The sequence below is a fragment of the Chelonia mydas genome, chromosome 14 (assembly GCF_015237465.2).
Source record: "Chelonia mydas isolate rCheMyd1 chromosome 14, rCheMyd1.pri.v2, whole genome shotgun sequence".
NCBI lineage: Eukaryota > Metazoa > Chordata > Testudines > Cheloniidae > Chelonia > Chelonia mydas.
Genome location: NC_051254.2, coordinates 20,836,728 through 20,854,257, shown reverse-complemented (window position 1 = coordinate 20,854,257; position 17,530 = coordinate 20,836,728). Strand labels below are relative to the sequence as shown.

General features: G+C 40.7%; 1 protein-coding gene across 6 annotated transcripts in view; it reads right to left on the bottom strand.

Moving 5' to 3' along the window:
- The window catches only part of LOC102932338 (protoheme IX farnesyltransferase, mitochondrial), a 157,419-nt gene extending 141,350 nt beyond the window's left edge, over positions 1 to 16,069 (bottom strand). The window contains exons 1-5 of one of the 6 annotated variants that reach the window (XM_043527772.1): positions 15,912 to 16,031; positions 15,245 to 15,467; positions 14,039 to 14,121; positions 12,545 to 12,663; positions 10,551 to 10,875 (exon numbers count right to left, since the gene is read on the bottom strand). In XM_043527772.1, the coding sequence (XP_043383707.1) occupies positions 10,551 to 10,875; positions 12,545 to 12,613 (394 nt within the window). In that variant the 5' untranslated portion in view covers positions 12,614 to 12,663; positions 14,039 to 14,121; positions 15,245 to 15,467; positions 15,912 to 16,031. Of the gene's footprint in view, positions 1 to 10,550; positions 10,876 to 12,544; positions 12,664 to 14,038; positions 14,122 to 15,244; positions 15,468 to 15,911 lie in introns of all 6 variants that reach the window. The other 5 variants (XM_043527773.1, XM_037913728.2, XM_037913726.2 and 2 more) reach the window with 5 other exon arrangements.
- Between the last annotated feature and the right edge of the window lie 1,461 nt (positions 16,070 to 17,530).

Genomic DNA, 17,530 nt, shown 5'->3' with positions numbered 1-17,530 from the left:
GCCAATGACAAGAAGAAGCTCTTTGCCAAGCATGCTGCTACCTGGTCATGGGAGCACAATCAGATTCTGGTAAATCTCTGGAGCAAGGCAAACAAGATGTTCGACATCACTAAGAGCACCAAAAATGACCACGTGTACTAAGAAACAGCAGACAGGCTGGCAGCACTGGGGATTAAACAGACCAGTGACCAGTGCAGAGAGCAGATTACGCATCTCAGGGGTGACTACCGGAAAGCCAGGGATGAGACCTGCAAGCCTGGGAACTCCCCATCATCCAGCCTCCTCTATGAGAGACTTCAAACAGGTGCTTGAAACTGTACCAAGCACTGAGCCAACAGTTAACTTAGCCAGATCAGACTAGCGAAGCAATTCTGGTGCTCATGCATGTCCCCAAGGAGGCTTTGCTGCCAGAAAAGCTGAAACATGTCCTGGGTCCATTCTTGAGGAACTGTTTGATGACATCCCCTCTCAGAGGAGCAGCCTGCCATGGAATTGGCAACGGAAACAGAAGAGGCAGAAGTAGTCCTGGAACCTGGTAAGTTTTAGCTCCATGTCTGTTATTGATACACAATTTCTGGTTTATGACCCAGTGCAACTTTTATTACAAGTCACAGATAGCAGCATGTATCCGATAATAGGGGCATGCACACCAGCACCTTGCCTGAAAGGATTGTGAAACCATAAATCAGTAAGCTATGGCACCCCCCACCCCACAATGCTAAAATGGCATTCAATTTTTAAACATATGGCATTTGTAAATTTCACCTTACTATTGTGAGTGTAGGCTTCACATTCTGCTTAACTCTCAGTTCTGTCCACAGAGCATCTGGGAACTTAAGCCTGGCTCTGAGAATATTTGGCAGCTGAGTTTTACAAAGTATCATTTTCTGGCCTTGAGATTTCAAAGGCACTTTCTTCTGATGATAAACTGAAACTTTTTCAAAATACTGAGACAATAATGTTCAGTTTGACATCTGTTTTCAGGCCCTTACACCTCTGTAGTCCAGCCACAGTAAAGCAGGAGCCTGGGATTTCAAACTGAGCAGTGAAAAAGGAAGCATGTCCATGACAGGGCCAACAAGCAGTTACAAAAGCAAAGGGAAAAGGATGCACAACAAGTGGAAAGGCACAGCCAGACTGGAGTACACAAGGAGAAAACTGCAGCTAAGTCTCTGGAGCTGGAACTTCACTTGAGGGAGGAAGAAAGACAGAGCACAGCAGAAAGACCTCTTTGAGAAGCTGCTTGAGCTAATTCCCACAACTTTCAGGCTCCTGCTCCACCCACACCACACCCTAAGTCCCCACCATGGTACCTCATCCTACTGACCAGGAATGCACTGGACAATACCATGATTGGGTGGTTCACGTAACCAGGCCTGAACTGTAGTGGGACAGGGCAAATATACCCCCTGCAATCAGCACTGCTGCACGGGAGTGGAGAAGTGCATCCTAAACATAGTACAAAGGGAAAGGAGAACAGGAGACCATGGGACACACTGTAGTAGGAGAGTTATTTGTTTGCAATGGTTTCACTGTTTTGAGGCGTTCAAGGTTTGTGTTATACACTTTATTTTATTACCGGTTTTGATGTTTTATTGGTAGCTAGCCTCTGTCAATTTTTTATTTAATTTTTTTTTTTGTAATACAGCCATGTTAACAAATAAAGGCTTTTATTTCATTAAGTTTATTACCAATCACGGCTTATAATGTGTATATTTCAAAGAATAAAGACACTGCCAAGGGAGATTGTGGAAGCTCCTTCACTGGAGGTTTTCAAAAGGAGGATGGATTGATTCAGAAACCTCTGCTACCAAAGCCTCCACAGTTGATTTGCCAACACCAAAGTGGTTAGCAACGGACCTGACATAGTCAGGAGTGGCCAGCTTCAAGATGGTAATAGCAACCCACTTGCGGACTGGCATGGCCAACCTCATACATGTGTTAGGACACTGGAGGATTGGGGAAAGGTGCTCACTGAGTGTCAGAAACATTGCTTTCTTCATGGGAAAGTTCTGGAGCCACTGTTGGCCATCCCAAGTCCGCATGACAATATGGGCCCTCCCTGTCTGTTGTTCATGGCCTTGCTCTAGAAACACCAGTCTACATACAGGGCATCAGCTGCTATACAGAGAGTCACGAGCAGTATCAGCCAGGTTGAATCTTCCAAGACTGTGGTGTCCTCCTTCTCCAACAAGTGTCTTTAGTAGGTCAGAAAATGCCACCAAAATGTCCACCAGCATCTCATGGATGCTCTTGCTCTTTCTTGACATGAGAGTGAAAGTGGAAGCCAGACAAGTTCTTCCAATGGTTACTCTTCCATATTGCTGGGTCCAGTTGCCAGGAGCATGCAGACCCAAAAGGCGGGATGTATTGGCAGGCTGAGACTAAAGTGCTGCAGGATGGACAGTCCAGTTTTCCCCACAGTGCACCATGAACAAAGGACTAAAGCAGCTATAGATGGGGAAGGTGTTAAGAAGCATGAGATAGGCTGGTTTGACTCAGGTCAGCATAGTGTAGTGTGGACATATGAGCACAGGTGTGAGATCTGGGTCCAGAACTTCTAAACTTAGGTTCAATATTCATCATGAATGCTCAAGGGCAAGCTTAGAAACACCAACCCTTAGGCTTACAGCGGAGTGTAGACAAACCCTAAGAGGCAACTTGATCATGGCCTGTAAGTATCTACAGAGAGAAGATAGGATGCTTCAGGGCTGTGGTTTCCAAACTTCTGAGTACTATGGCTCTCTTACAAGTATTTTAAAGTTGATAGCTCTCCATGACCAAATACATTCCTCCCCCCATAAATTTTTTTTTTTTTTTTTTAAAACACCAACTCAGGATACTGGATTAAGAGTTCAGGACACGAGAGTCTGGACTATTTTGTGACTTCATTCAACTACATACAGTTTAATTATACATTCTGACATAATCCAGGTTTTTAAAGCTATAATTTAAAAATATGGATTTTTGCCATGTTTGGAAAAACCCTAAGATTTTAGTGACATGAGTGGGCCTGTTAAAAGTTCTTCAAACTATTGTGCCTGCTTTGACAAAACTCATGTAACACAAAAGCTGAACTATGTTGGGTATGTCTGGATTCATCACGCTGCAGTGCAAAATACTGCCTCCTTTTAACTTGGATGTTTTCTGCAAGGTCATAATTGAGTTGACAGATGATATTAATTAACTAAGGAATGGTTTTCAATGCCATGACTGCTTGTTCCCCTATTGTAATTCTACACATCTATTTCTCCTAGAAGTAGAAGACTCTCATCAACCTGTGCTTGTTTGCATTTTGCAGTTCGCATGGCTATTGCATTAGATGCTTCTTGAGGTACAGTTGCTTCTTCAGGCTTTTTTTTGGGGGGGGGGGCGGGGGGGGAGGGCTACTGCTGCTTTAATTCTTCTGGTCTCTGAAGGAATAAAAACATGGCTCTCGTTTATGAATTCCAGGTGTTTGGGTTCTAAATGTCTCTGTAGTTACCCTAGCCTCATATTTTCATTTACCAACACTTGAACACAAATACACATTGTGGCTGTGGACTTTTTGCAGCAATCCTAAAACATGAAAATTCAAAACAGCCAAATGTTTGCTACATGTAGGCTGAGCACTCAGCAAAATCGTTCCATTATCAAAATAAGATGGACTTCTCTCCCTCGGCCGCTTCCCCTATCTGCTGGTGCTGCTGGCACTGGGAGCTTCTCTTTGGCCTTCAGGGGACTTTCAGCCTAGAGAGTGCCTGATGAATGCTTCCCCCAATAGGAAGTCTCTGGGCTGAAAGTCCCCTGCTGGAAGAGAGGGCAGAGAGCAGCCCCAACAGCATAAGATGCAGACCCATAGATAAGATGCAGGTGATTTTTAAGCCTAGTTTAAACAAACAGACATATCCATTACAATTTTCCCAAACACTGGTGGCTCGCCTAGGAACACTCTGTGGCTCCCCAAGCTGAGTTTGGCCCAGAAACGTTAAGCAGTTTACATAAAGTTACACAGCAAAGAAGAGGCAGAGCCAGGAGCAGAACCCAGGAGCCCTGCCTTCCAGGTCTCAACTATGGTCTACCAGAGCCTCTGAACTTGAGGCTCATATGGTGAAGAGAATGAATGCCTACAGACAGAGCCGCAAAAAGGAGCAACAATGCTGGCCATTACGCTAGAAGTCACTACAATCTTTAAGAAGAGAAGCCCATAGCCACTAGCAGGAAAAGATAAGCCATCAAAAACAAACACAGGAGTCAGCAGACCCTTGGGATTCATTTTAGAGAAAAGAAACTAATTCAATTTTACTATTATGTGCATGTACAGATTCACCAACTGTCAATGCTGCCATGGGGTTGGGATCATAAATAGGTTTCATGATGGGGAAGGGATGTGACCATGAGATAGTCATAGTTGTGGACCACTTCTTAAGAGAGAGACTACATGAGAACTCCTGCACTAAACAACACTTACAATCTGATATAAGATAGTTAAAAGAGTACACATTTGGCACTACTGACCCAGAGATTATGGCCAAAATTTTCAAAGCTGGTTGCTAGCAGGAGCTACAGACACTCAGCCCCTCTGAAAATAAGGTCACTTATTTAGGAGCCTAAAGTAAGGCAGCTGGGTTTGAAAATTCTGCCCTGTCTCTCTGTATACAGGACCAGGTAATATGAATCTCAATGAAATTCATTGTTTTTCAATTGTTTTTTATTAACTTAATCAGTCAGAAAGGGATGGTGAAACAGTGGCGTTTGCATTTCTAAGAGTGATTACATTCTTTTTTTGGTATTATAAATCACACTTTCACTTCCAGACAAGAATTTAATTAAAACTTATCACAGAGAACACTTTACATTCATTTATTATAGCACAACACCAACTCATTTACAGAAGGAGAAAGGTGGAGCAGATTGGCAAACAGTCTATGTAACATTGCCATTACACTGACCTCAAAGAAATTCTAATACAGTACAGCCAGAGTGCTAATTAAAGTCTCCATTGATTTCTCCAGATTAATTTCAGTCAGTCATTTCACTGTGACTTATCAGGATCTCATTAAAAAAGGCTATAGTACATTCCCTCATTTATCCAGCTGAAATGGATATTTTTAGATGTTTGTCCAGTGTTCTGAACTCACAAAGAAAAGTTCTTGCTGTCTGCCCCATGAACAGAGTTTCAAATGCAGCATGTTACAGCAAATAGGGCTATCTTCCCACCAGAGTGGGAAGTTTATTTTCCTTTTGTTATGAAGGCAAAAGTGAATTTTATAATCTCCTCCTCATTTTCCTCCTAGAAAAAATGTACATTTCATTGAGATCACTGCAGGCAAGGGCATGAGGTCATTGACTCTATATGTTTGTTTTTTGACCCCTGTTAGCTTAGTGCTTTAGGGGCAAAATTAACTACACTTCACTACATAATGGGTGAAACTGATCCTTTCAAGGTTTATTGGTTAGACTTGGCAAGAGTCTTTCAAGAGTAATTCTCAATTGAAACTTACAATAGGATATCAAAGTAGACATGTTTTTATGTCTTACAAATATACCTAGCTTTACTAGAAATCGGAAGAGCGCATTTGTTTACAGACAATTTCAGATTAAATAAGAAACAAACTGTGCACTCATAGGAAATGAAAGATAAGAAAGAGACCTATTATGGTGTTTCAGACATAAGAATATACTCAAGGGAACTCTAATCCTATATTATTTTTACATTGTCCTTCAATTTCATTTTAATGTGATCTCTCTCTATAAACCTTGATATCTGTATTTATAGTGCTACATTCTTAGTGCCACTTTATGCTCACCTTCCACCAAAAAAATAGTTGAAACAATATTATATATGTATATATATAATAAAAATAAAAGGTCCAAAACAATTCAGCTAACCAATCAATTTTCTATTTTTGTTTTGGTCACCAAATAATATGGAATTTTGTAGACATATAGACTTGCAGATTTAGCACCAGATACTATTGGGGGGAAGGGGAGAGGAGGAGAAAGGGTAAAAAGAATGGATTTCTACTTTAATTTGGGGAACAATCTGCTTGTCTTACTACAAATATTAATATAGCCCTAAGGAAAACTAGTTTTCTTTACAGCTTATCTATCAGAAGAAATTCCCCCCCCCTAAATTCTCACACTTCATTCATTGGAATGCTAAACGTAATAGTAACATTAATGCTGCAGGACTGACCAATGTGTTTTCTTTGTAATCCTAGATTTATTTGGAGTAGGCATAAGTAGGTTTTATTGCAAATTACAACTTGCACATTAAAAGAAAAAACATGCCTTAGGAGCTTGGCTATTTTGGAACAGTAATTTGAACCAAATGTTATCATTTAATGCAGAAATTAAAATACAATATTACAAACTAGAGCAGATTAGGTTAATACTACCTTTTATAACTGAACATTTGTAAAACACCTGCGGCCGGGGGGGGGGGGGGGGGGGAGGGGATAAACTAAAGTAGCAGTTTGTTTGTTTCTCTTCCTTGTAGCAGAAAAATAATTTGCTAAAAAGATACGGTTATTATGCTGTGTGTCTTTGATAAGACAATGGTAAGTGTTTTAAGAATCACAGAGATGAGAACTATTTTCTGGCAGACATTACACAAAATATATGTAGGATCAACAAAATCTAAACATTGCCAACTGATTTATCTTTGATAAAGCTCCTAAATTCTTGCCTTAATGCAGTTAAGACCAAATTCTGCTCTCAGATACAACTGGAACTTCATAAAAACAAACTCCATTGAAGCAAATGGACTTTTCCACTAGTGTACTTGTGAACAAAATTTTAGCCTACTTACAGAGCCAGGGACAGAACCAAGGTCTCCCAATTCCCAGTCCAATGCCCAACATGCAAAGGACCAACCCAGTGCAACAAAGTTCTGAAGTGCCCAATAAGTTTTACAAAATTCTATTTCAGACATTCGTTTAAGAAAGAGGCAGGGTGAGCAAGATGGACATCAGACTAGGTGCATTTTGCAGACTAGACTAGATTAAGTCTTTGAGACATGACAGATAACTTTCTACAGTGCCTAGAACACATTTTGAAAGCTACCTCAATAATCAGCTCAGTGTGTGACTCTGCCCAGGAGAGTACTTCTCAGACATACGCACTGATATGTTTGTAAAGAGACCGATGAAAATTTTAGCTGCAGATCAGACCTATACTAGGTTTAAAGCATATGAGGAAGGCAAATTAGTTTGAAGTATGTGGGTATTGACGTGCCTCTCTTTAAGACTCTAAAGGAGACTGTATTATTTGTATTGTGGTAGCTCCATGAGAGACCTGTCAAGAATCACGCCTCATTCTGCTAGGCATAGTACAGATCTGCAGTCAAGAACACAGTCTAAGCGCCAAGGATCTTATCATCTAGATTGGAGAATTACTGGTGAATTTCACATATCACTGTTATTTACATATCCATTTTGCAGGTATTTGTTAAATTTCATTATAAACATTTGGCCTCTCTTCCCCACCAAAAGAACAATGTGTTTAGGCATCCTTTTGCCAGTACACCAGCCACTTTCACATTTAGAACTTGTTCCCCTGTAACACAATAGTGAGCTAATAGTGTATCTCACACTGTACCTTTAATTGGGGTGGGGGGGGGAAGGGGAGGGAACACCATTAAAAATGAAAATTAAAAATTGAATGTTTGTTCATGTTCTTGCCTAATATGTTTGTAACTACTATGCATGTTAATTTCCTTCTGTAATCATGGAGTTACTATTCATTAAATATAACCTTGAGGTAAAATTTAAAAAGATGAGATTCAGCTTAAAAAGTAGTGCTGCGCTTGTGTTACAAATTATATGGGTTTTCTCTTATTACCCCGCCTTCATGTCTTTTTCTCCTTTCAGTTACTTATGAATTGGGGGACAAAACTAAAAACAATGCCATCTGTAACTTTCTTTTGTAGCTCAGAAAAAGCAGGAGATGGATGCATTAGCTTTGCAGAGTGCCAGGATGGTAAAATGCAGCTGTTCAGACATCAGCCAACAGAGAATGAGCAACAAAAAGAAGGAGGAAATCTAAACCAAAAAAGTGGATTACACTACAAATAATTAAAAGCTCCCTCCCCGATCATTTTTCATGGCAAAAACTATATATATATAAAAAAATGAATCTTTTACCATTGTGAAGGCATAGTTCCTAATGACAGTGGCATCAAGGCTAAAGTTCACATGAAACAGGAGGGTAGAGTAATAGCTAAAGTCATTTCCTTTCAAAGGTGATTTGCAGTTCTTAATACAAACACTCTTTACTTCAGCAGTAGGGAAAATCAGGCATGGGGAAGGTCCCTTTTAGCATAATGCAAACTTTGTTTTTTGTTATTTTATACTCCAAAAAATAGAAATAGAAACTTTGCAAAAAAAAGTATGCAAGATATTAAACTAATCAGAACTTCATAGATTAGTTCCACAGAGGCACTATGTCATCTGTAACATGAAAACAGACCTGGAATAATTTACATTCTCAAGAATCAAAGAACAGCCTGATCAACAGCCTTGACTCAGCTCTCTTCAGTTTAGAAAATATATGAAAGCACCAGTCACAATAGGTCTCTGCATAGATCATAACACCCTACTTCACCCCTTTATTTATTTTTATATGATGTCATTTAGTCTTACCATTTTAATATCCTGATATTTGTTTCTGGATCTATTTCAGAGTTTTAACTGCCTTCAATTTCAATTACTAGTGTAGGGCCCCACGCTTCTCAAGAGAAGCCACTTAAAATAATCTCACTGAAGAGATAGCAGGAAACTTAGCTATCCTTACAGAGTTTAAAGATCCATGCACGGAAGACATTATAGAAGCTCAAACTATTACTACTAATGAGCAGCAAGAAAATAAAGCAACCACTGTAGTGAAAGGGGCAGCATAACTGAGGGCTACAAATAGACTGTGTAGTCATTTAATATTTGTAAAGAACTCTTAGATCCTTGGATAGATGCTGCTACATAGAATTACAAAGCTATATTGCTGACAAGTCTGAAGTCACTAACAACTGGCAACAAAGATGTCTATCAGTCTCCAAGAGCCGTTTTTTCCATCCTCATGTTTTATTGATCCCAATCATACACTAGTGTAGGAATACCCTCCAAATATGTCCAAGGTGGAAAAGAGAATTCTTATGCACTACTGATCAGATGAGTATTGTCAAGTCTCATTCTGGATATCTCCAAAGCAGTGAAGAGCAATGTTGGGATATACATTCAAAATCAGCTTCCACAGATGTAAAATCCATGTGTCTAACAGATGTTGAAAGCAAAAAAATGAACTTTAAAGAGAAGAACCCCTACATATCCCCTGTACATTGTAGCTACTCAGTAGGGGGTTTTTTTGTGGAAAATTAAGGGATAAGACATGAAATAGTGTAGGACAAAAGTAAAATGATCTTAGGAATTTTATTTGATGAACTAGAACAACAGTTATGGTACTGTTGTGCAGTTCTAACACCAGGGAAATACTGTGATCCTGTGGAGAGGGCACCAGACTGGAAGTTAGGAGATCTGATTTGTATTCTTGGTTCTGCCACAGACTGGATGTGAGGCATTAGCCAGATCGCTTCACTCTGAACATTTGTTTCCTCCTGTATTCAAACGTAGATCAAAGTGCTTTATCCCCTGTTTTAAAGTGTTTTATAAATGCTATACATTACTATTAGAATAATAAAATATTGCTACTCAAAAATGTGTGTCCAAGATAACAAAAATGATACATAACGATAACAGATATTTAACAAGCTGTTTCCTTTGCTGGTTTGGAGAACGAAGAGTAGAGTTTCACTGACTTTTGAAATAACATTTTATTTTAGGAAACTAAGTTGATGTCACTTAAAAACTTTTGCCAGATAAGTTATGGAATGTATCCACATTACTGCCTCAATGCATTTAACATGAGATTGACAAGAACCACTGCTAAACTTAAAGACAAGGAGACCAGATAGCATAACGCTGATAAGAAGTGAAGAGATAGGGCTTTCTTTTAAATATTTAATACAACCATTGTAAAATTCCACCATAGCCCAACAAGTGTTTCCCCTAAAATACAGAATGGTTCATATCAGTATGAGATAAAAAACTGAAATAGCTCATACAGAAAATATTGATTACAAAAAGATACCATCACTATAATTTATTTTGCCTTCTTCTGGTGATAGATTTAAGTTTAAGTTAAACTTGCTGTCCATAGACCACAAGCAAGTGCTCAATGGACTACATAGCAGTTTGTAGACCACAGTTCGAGAATTTCTGTTCCAACTGTATCTCAAACTGTGGTCTGAGAACTGCTAGTAGTCCACAGAACACTTGCTTGTGGTCTATGGACATCTAGTTCATCACATGGTGCTGGCTCCTTATTTCAAGCAGCAAAATTTGATTAAAAAGGAACTAAAAATGACATGGGTACATTGCAGTGATCTGTGGGATAACGATTGGGAAGGAAGGTGTCCATGAGACCAACCTCTGTTTAAAATGTGGACCACACTATTAACAAGATTGAGAACCCTGAATCAGAGAACCTGCATGAAACTCAAAAGTTACCAATAGTACCTGTAAGTTTGATTTTGGACAAACGTGCCAAAATTCCTGGTAAATCATCCAGCTGTAGCTTCATTTCTTTCCATTGTTTTTCTTCTTTGGATTCTGCTCCTACGGCTGTTGCCAAGTCTTCTACAACTGCAGCTGAATTCACTTCTTTGAACTCATTTCTGTTCGAAGTCTCAGACAAAGGTGGGTGCAGAGGTGAAACTGGTCTGATCTCACGTATAACTGTTTTTTCTTGACCCAAATGTTTTTTCTGAAGGAAAGGAGGTGCAACTGGATCTGACTTCGGTTTTGCTTGCTGACTGAGGTCTTTGTTGTACTGTGTTACATACTGAATAGAAAAATATAGACTAATCTGAGATATTTTTAACAGGAAAGTTAAAAAGCTTTTCCTATCAATAGCTTGCTAATGACAATAGAAATAAATAGTACTATTACATTTTACTGCTATATTTCTTTTATGATTAAAGAAGAGAATTTCATGGTGCTGATATTGCTCAGTTAGCCTGCAGTTCAAGTGCTCACTTCATTCACAGAAGGGGTCTGCAATTGCACAATATACAACAAAAGAAGCTTCCAATTCATTGCTGCACAAATAACAGTTTAAATTCAGGGAATTACTTCAGGCCTAAATAAATTTTCCCTTGCAGTTTCAACTGGAAATATTATTCTTTACTACTTCTTGTTCTAATCTGTTGGGTACTGTTGTTTGTTCTACAAACATTTGCTCCACTTTAAAGCATGTTGTGGACATGTATCGTATGGACACGTGTATATATAATCTGATGTGCAATTAATCTCCAATTATTAGAAGTGGTAGGTGTCCTATGGTCTTTGTAAGATACAGTCAACTGGTTCAATAGTCAGAGAAAGATCTCTAAAAGATAATCCCTTACCCACTAGAAATTATCATCAATTCCTAATTTCAGTTTAGTTTACTTAACCTGCCAATTTTAGAGAATATTTGAAAGGAAAAGTATAGAAAGACAAAGACTAGAAGGGTGTTATTGCACATGATGCTTCATTTTTCCAACTGACAACAAAGAGGCTGAGCTGCAATTAAGTTTTATATTGTGTTATTTGCTGTATTTATAGCTCCTCTAGAAAGTGTCAGGTAAACAAAAAAAAACACACTTAGTTTTTCCAACCCCCCAAATTTCATATATACCAAGCCAAATATACAAACAAGGTGTAGGTTTCAACAATCTGTGGTGCAATACTTGTACAACTGAGTAATAGAGATTACTAAAGGGGCTTTCTGGGGTTGGTAGGGAGCTTTTCACCTCTGAATGACTAACCTGAACGCAGGCCAAGTCACTAGCAATAAAAAGTCTGACAGTTTGGTGACCCACATGTGGAATGAGTTATGATCTCACTCTGGTTCCTATTAGACAGATGTCCAAAAATACCACCAACATTGGAAGTATCTGGTCCTTTCATGGCAATCACAGCAGACACACCACATAATAGACATAAAGACTGAACTATCATCCAAGCACTAGAGATGGTCCTTGCAAGTCAGGGTTGCAGCACATGAAAAGGGACAGCGAGGAGAATTTTGCACCACTACTATCCATTATGCATCTGTTCTGTGAAGAGGAGAGGGATTTCCTTGAGCTGTCAGTGACAGTTATAGCTTTGTGATATGAACAGCTAATGCACTGCCTATTTACCATACTACAGAAAAAAATAACCTATTATTTTAATCTATTCAGGACTTCTCTCAATGAATTAGGACATAAATTAAAAATTCTGCTTTCCTTTTTGCACGTTCACTCTATTCCAAATATAAACATTTAAGAAGCAAGCCTGACTTTATACTTTGCCCTCAAAAACTTTGGCAGAATTAAATCAATACGTTTAAGTTTCAGAATAAATCTTTTAAAAAGAAACACACTACTCCAGAAAATGAGTGCCATATACCACTTGTAATTGGTAAACATTTTAATTTCCTATGTAGCATAAGGCAAAACAGAAAATAAGACACTCTCTTGACTTACCATTCGTTTGAGGAAGTTAAGGTGTTGAAATGTAATCCATCTTTTATTGGCTACTCCACAACAATGCATAAACTTGCATGGCCATACTGCTGGTTTCGGAAGGTGCCAGACAAATAATCCTACACAGAAAACAGAGAATGTTTGGATCTTGTTTCTTCACAGTAAGAATTAGAAACAAACCCATTTGCAATGCTTACTGTCCTCAGCACCACACAGCATTCTTTAGGAGGGCTACGCACAGGTCCTACTGAGCTCGTAGAGATGGTGAGGGAGCCTACACTAAGCTTGCAGACTAGATAGAGGAGCTGAGTATTTTACTTTCCAGCCCCTCACAGAGTTAGTCTTATAACTTTTTCCCCTATTCCCACCTCCATATGCTATAAATGTATTTACCGAGACAAACATAAGCAACAAGCTGGAACATTTGCTTAGAGCAAGTACTTCACATAAAAATAGCACTAGAGTTAAACAGTCACATTAACAGGAATTTTATGCCAGCCCTAGTGCATATCTTTACAACTGATCTTAAAAACCTGAGCTAGTCAAGTGTGTCATCTAAAACCACCATAAAAGGGAGAATTCAGTTTTAACAATGTTTATGAATCTGGTGTGTGTGTTTTACAGATCCAAAACTACACACAACAAGTCTATGGACCAATTACTAGAATTGTAGGTTCTGGGGAATATACCACCTCATGATTTCGTTAACAGGAATTCATCATATTGTTGTGCAAGTTACTGAGAAAAGAACTACATAATCATTTTTATTACTTCCCATTGACTTTCTATACATAATGAGGATGCTTTCTTAAAGGAACACTCAAGTAAGTAGTTTCTAGGTTTTCATGGCAAAAAAAAAAAAGTTATACAAGTGTTATTCAAAAATGTCAGAAAAAGCTTGTTTGTTTTTCTGGCCAGGGAGAAAGACTGATAGTTTGAGGATTTAAATACTTATTTGCAATTTTTACGCCAAATACCACAACAGCATGTCACTGCATGAGAGCAAGAAAGAGAAAGGGATGGAGATAGGTGTACTTTATTTGAATTTTCATCAAGAATGTTCTGTTGCACCACTACTTTAACCACTGCACATGGCAATTCAGTTGACAAAGCCTTGTTTGTTTTAACTAAATTCACACCTTTTCCAGACTATGCCTCATTAGTGAATATCTTTGCCATATCAATAACAATTTCTGAGTGAAGGAATCAACATTCCCACTCAAGGCCATAATCCATAATAAGAGTACAACTACTTGCTAAATAATGTTTCTGTATAATGTGTTGCTAAAACTGTCCATTGTACACCCACTAATATTGGCAAGGATTTTTTTTTCTTTTGCCTCAGACTATGTCTACACTACCACGGTAAGTCGACCTAAGCTACGCTACTCCAGCTATGTGAATAATGTAGCTGGAGTCGACATAGCTTAGGTCGACTTACCGTGGGGTCCACACTACACTGGGTCGATGGGAGACACTCTCCTGTCGACTTACCTTACTCTTCTCGTTTGGGGTAGAGTAGCAGTGTCGACTGGAGAGCGATCTGCAGTCAATTTGGCAGGCTTTCACTAGACCCGCTAAATCAACCCCGGTGCATCAATCCCCAGAACGCCGAGAGGCGGGGGGGTGGGCGGGGAGAGAGAGAGAGAAGAGTGTAGACATAGCCTCAGAATCTTTTTAATAAAACCATATGTATATCACTAAATAGGCTATAGTTATTTTAGGAGATTGAGGTGGTAGAGTTAATCTATAGCAGCAGTTCTCAAACTGGGTCAGGACCCCAAAGTGGGTTGGGACCCCATTTTAATGGGGTCATCAGGGCTGCCTTAGACTTGCTGGGGCCCAGGGCCAGAGCAGAAGCTCAAGCCTCACCGCCCAGGGCCGAAACTGAAGCCTGAGGGCTTCAGCCCTGAGCAGCAAGGCTCAGGTTAAAGGCTCCCTGCCTGGGACTGAAGCCCTTGGCCTTCAGCTTTGGCCTCCTCACCCAGGATGGTGGGGCTCAGGCTTTAGCTTTGGACCCCCACCTGGGGCAGTTGAGCTTGGGCAGGCTCAGACTTTTGTCCCCTCTCCTGAGGTCATGTAGTAACTTTTGTTGTCAGAAGGGTGTTGCAGTGCAATAAAGTTTGAGAACCCCTGATCTATAGCGCAATCTATAGGTAAACACTGTTCTCAGAGAAAGAAGTCTCTGTTTATGTATTCGCTATTATTTGTACTGAAGTAATACTCAAAATCCCAGTGTACTTGTCCTATATAAACAGAATCCCGGTCCCAAAATATTTATAATCCAAAACCCTGATCCTGCAAACACTTACTTAACTGAATAACTTTACACAGGTGAGCAGTCTCAATGGGACTCACCTGCATAAAATTAAACACATATGTATTTGCAGGATCAAGATGTAAAAGACAAAATGATAAACAGAAGGGGAAAAGGATAAAACATACAAGTAGTTACTGTGTAATAAGCATATGATGTTATTCAGGGTTTCATTATTGTTTTGGTTTTTTAAAAACAAACAAATCAGCTTTGCCCAACTGTCCTCAATCAGCCCAATATTTCCTGTAGACGTAAAAGCAGATCTCGAGGAAGGATTTAGAAAAAGAGAACACAGTGTCTTGTCAGGTCAATATGAAAGTGACAGGATTCTTGACAATCCTGCTGTTGCTTACAGATTTGCTAATAGCAGCCATGAAACTTACTAATGTCACGCTGCTGCTAAAGGCAGCAATGGGATCAGAGGAGGAGTTGTCTGTCTGCAGACTCAGCCAAAGGAATCCATCTCCGATCACATCTAGAAGATTTTCTCTGCCACTCTGAGAATTGTATTTACTTAGTGAAAGATCAGACTCTACAGGAATTCATGGCCCAGACCCCCCTGTTCAACGGGGACAGACGTTCATTAAGGGTGGGAAGTTCCGAGTCCTGCTGTAGGAGAACTAGAGAAAGTCCTTGCACCCAGTACAGACAGCACCAATATGACACACACACACCCGGCCCCACCCCTCCCAGAAGCTGCTCTAATCCACTGCCCTCAAGCTACTTCCCTGGCTGGGGCATCCTCCCGTCCCAGGGCTCCCAAGCGCAGCCCCAGGGACATGCACCGCAGGGGGAAAAGGGAGACGCTTGAGGGGTGAAGGGTCCCTCGGACCCCGGTAATGGGGGAGCTGTCTCCTCAGACGGGGGCAGCCGTCGCCCCCCTGACAAAAGGTCGGGCAGCTGCGAGCCCCCCGTGGGCGCAGGGCTCCGGCGACCCTTCCACCCCCCCCGCAAGCCTCTCCCGGCTCGCTCCCTGGCCCGCCCGCAGCTCCCGCCCTGGGTGAAGGGTGCGGAACAGCGCAAGGCAGCGGTGCTGCCCCCGGTCGGTACCTGTGAGAGCCCGGGGTGGGCTGCAGCGCCAGGCCACGCTCATAGCCCGCCGCAGCTCCTCCCGCTTCCTTCTCCCTTCACCGCCTGGGCGCCGCCATCTTGACCGGTTCGACCGCCAAACTGCTTCCGGGTCAGCCCTTCCGGGGCGGGGGATATGGGTCACTAGGTGAGGGGACGGCTACAGCCCGGTGTGGAGCGGCTGGGCCGCAGGTAGCCCAACCCGTGTGGGATGGCGGGGCGCGGGGAGCCGGGGCGCCCTGGCAAGGACAGGGATGGGCACTTGGTACCCAAGGTCGGGAAATGGGGATGCTGGCCGAGTGGGCACTGGTATCCTGTCCGTCAGGGGAGGGGCACTCTGGCGTGGGTGATTACGTCCAGACACATAATTCACATGAGAAATTCGCTCTGATTTAATTTGAACCTGTTTTTAAATCAGTTTAGTTCAAACAAATCCCCTTCAGTTGAAGAGTATCTTTTTCAGTTTAGTTAATACCAATTCCTCACTAACACTGAAATGAGCTTGGTTTAAAACCAAGTAAGTGTGTTCACACAGCCTTTTTACAGCAGTTTAAATAAGAGTTTAAAGATATGCCTTTAGTTAAACCGGCGCAATGTTCTCATGTAGACTAGAGTTCTCTTCCTCATCTGCCAGTGGGGGGAGAATAGAAAAAGATTCGTGTCTTAGTTACATTTGAAGTTGGTCGTAAAATAGGAGACCTGTCTAAATGGCAGTGAACATAGTGAAAACATATAAAAAGGGAACGAGAGCGATGAGAAGCATGTGGGGCAGATAAAAGGAGACTCAACTTGGGAAAATGCAAGGATGTGGAGAAAAGTTATCCAAAACATAGGGACTGTCTACTACTCTGTGTTTGTACAGTGCTTAGCACAATGGGGCCCAGTTTTTGGTGGGTCCCTAGGCACTTCCGCAATAAAGATGGTTAATAAAATCTTCATGGGGAAAGGGAGACTTGGAAAGCAGTATAGCTGAAAGGCCGAAGGCAACGGAAAATTAAATATAGTAATTATTATAAACATGGGTATGGTAACAAATAAAATATGTTTTATAAGACACACACATACACGTGTGTAACATAATAAAAACCCAACAAAATATCCAGGATTGCTGCTACTGTGTTCAGTTTTGACCTGATGTCTATAAGTGAAATGGATGTAACTGCTGAACACTAGCATATTTAAGAGAATAGATGGGATGATAATACATCGTTTTATATAACATTAATGATAAATGCATTTCATTCTTGCCTCCCTGCACTTGCTGAGTTCCTTTGAACAGCCAGTGCAGATGTTCCCAGCTCCCCTGCTCCTGAAAAAGAGACAACTGATGAACAGATACCATACACAACTAAAGTGCAGATCTCTATATCCTTGGCTGCACCCCATACTGTGCATCCTAGCAAAAGTCAAGCGGCTCCAAACCCCAGTGTTTTTCAGGGGATCCATTATACATAGAATATTGGACTCCATTTTGTACACATTGGTTCAATATATATATCTGTTTTATGAGAGAATTGTCTAACAGTTTATACAAAATGAGTGCCAGGTCACCTTTCCAGCAAGCTTTGCCTTTGTATCCACCTATCACTGTTGAAGGCAAG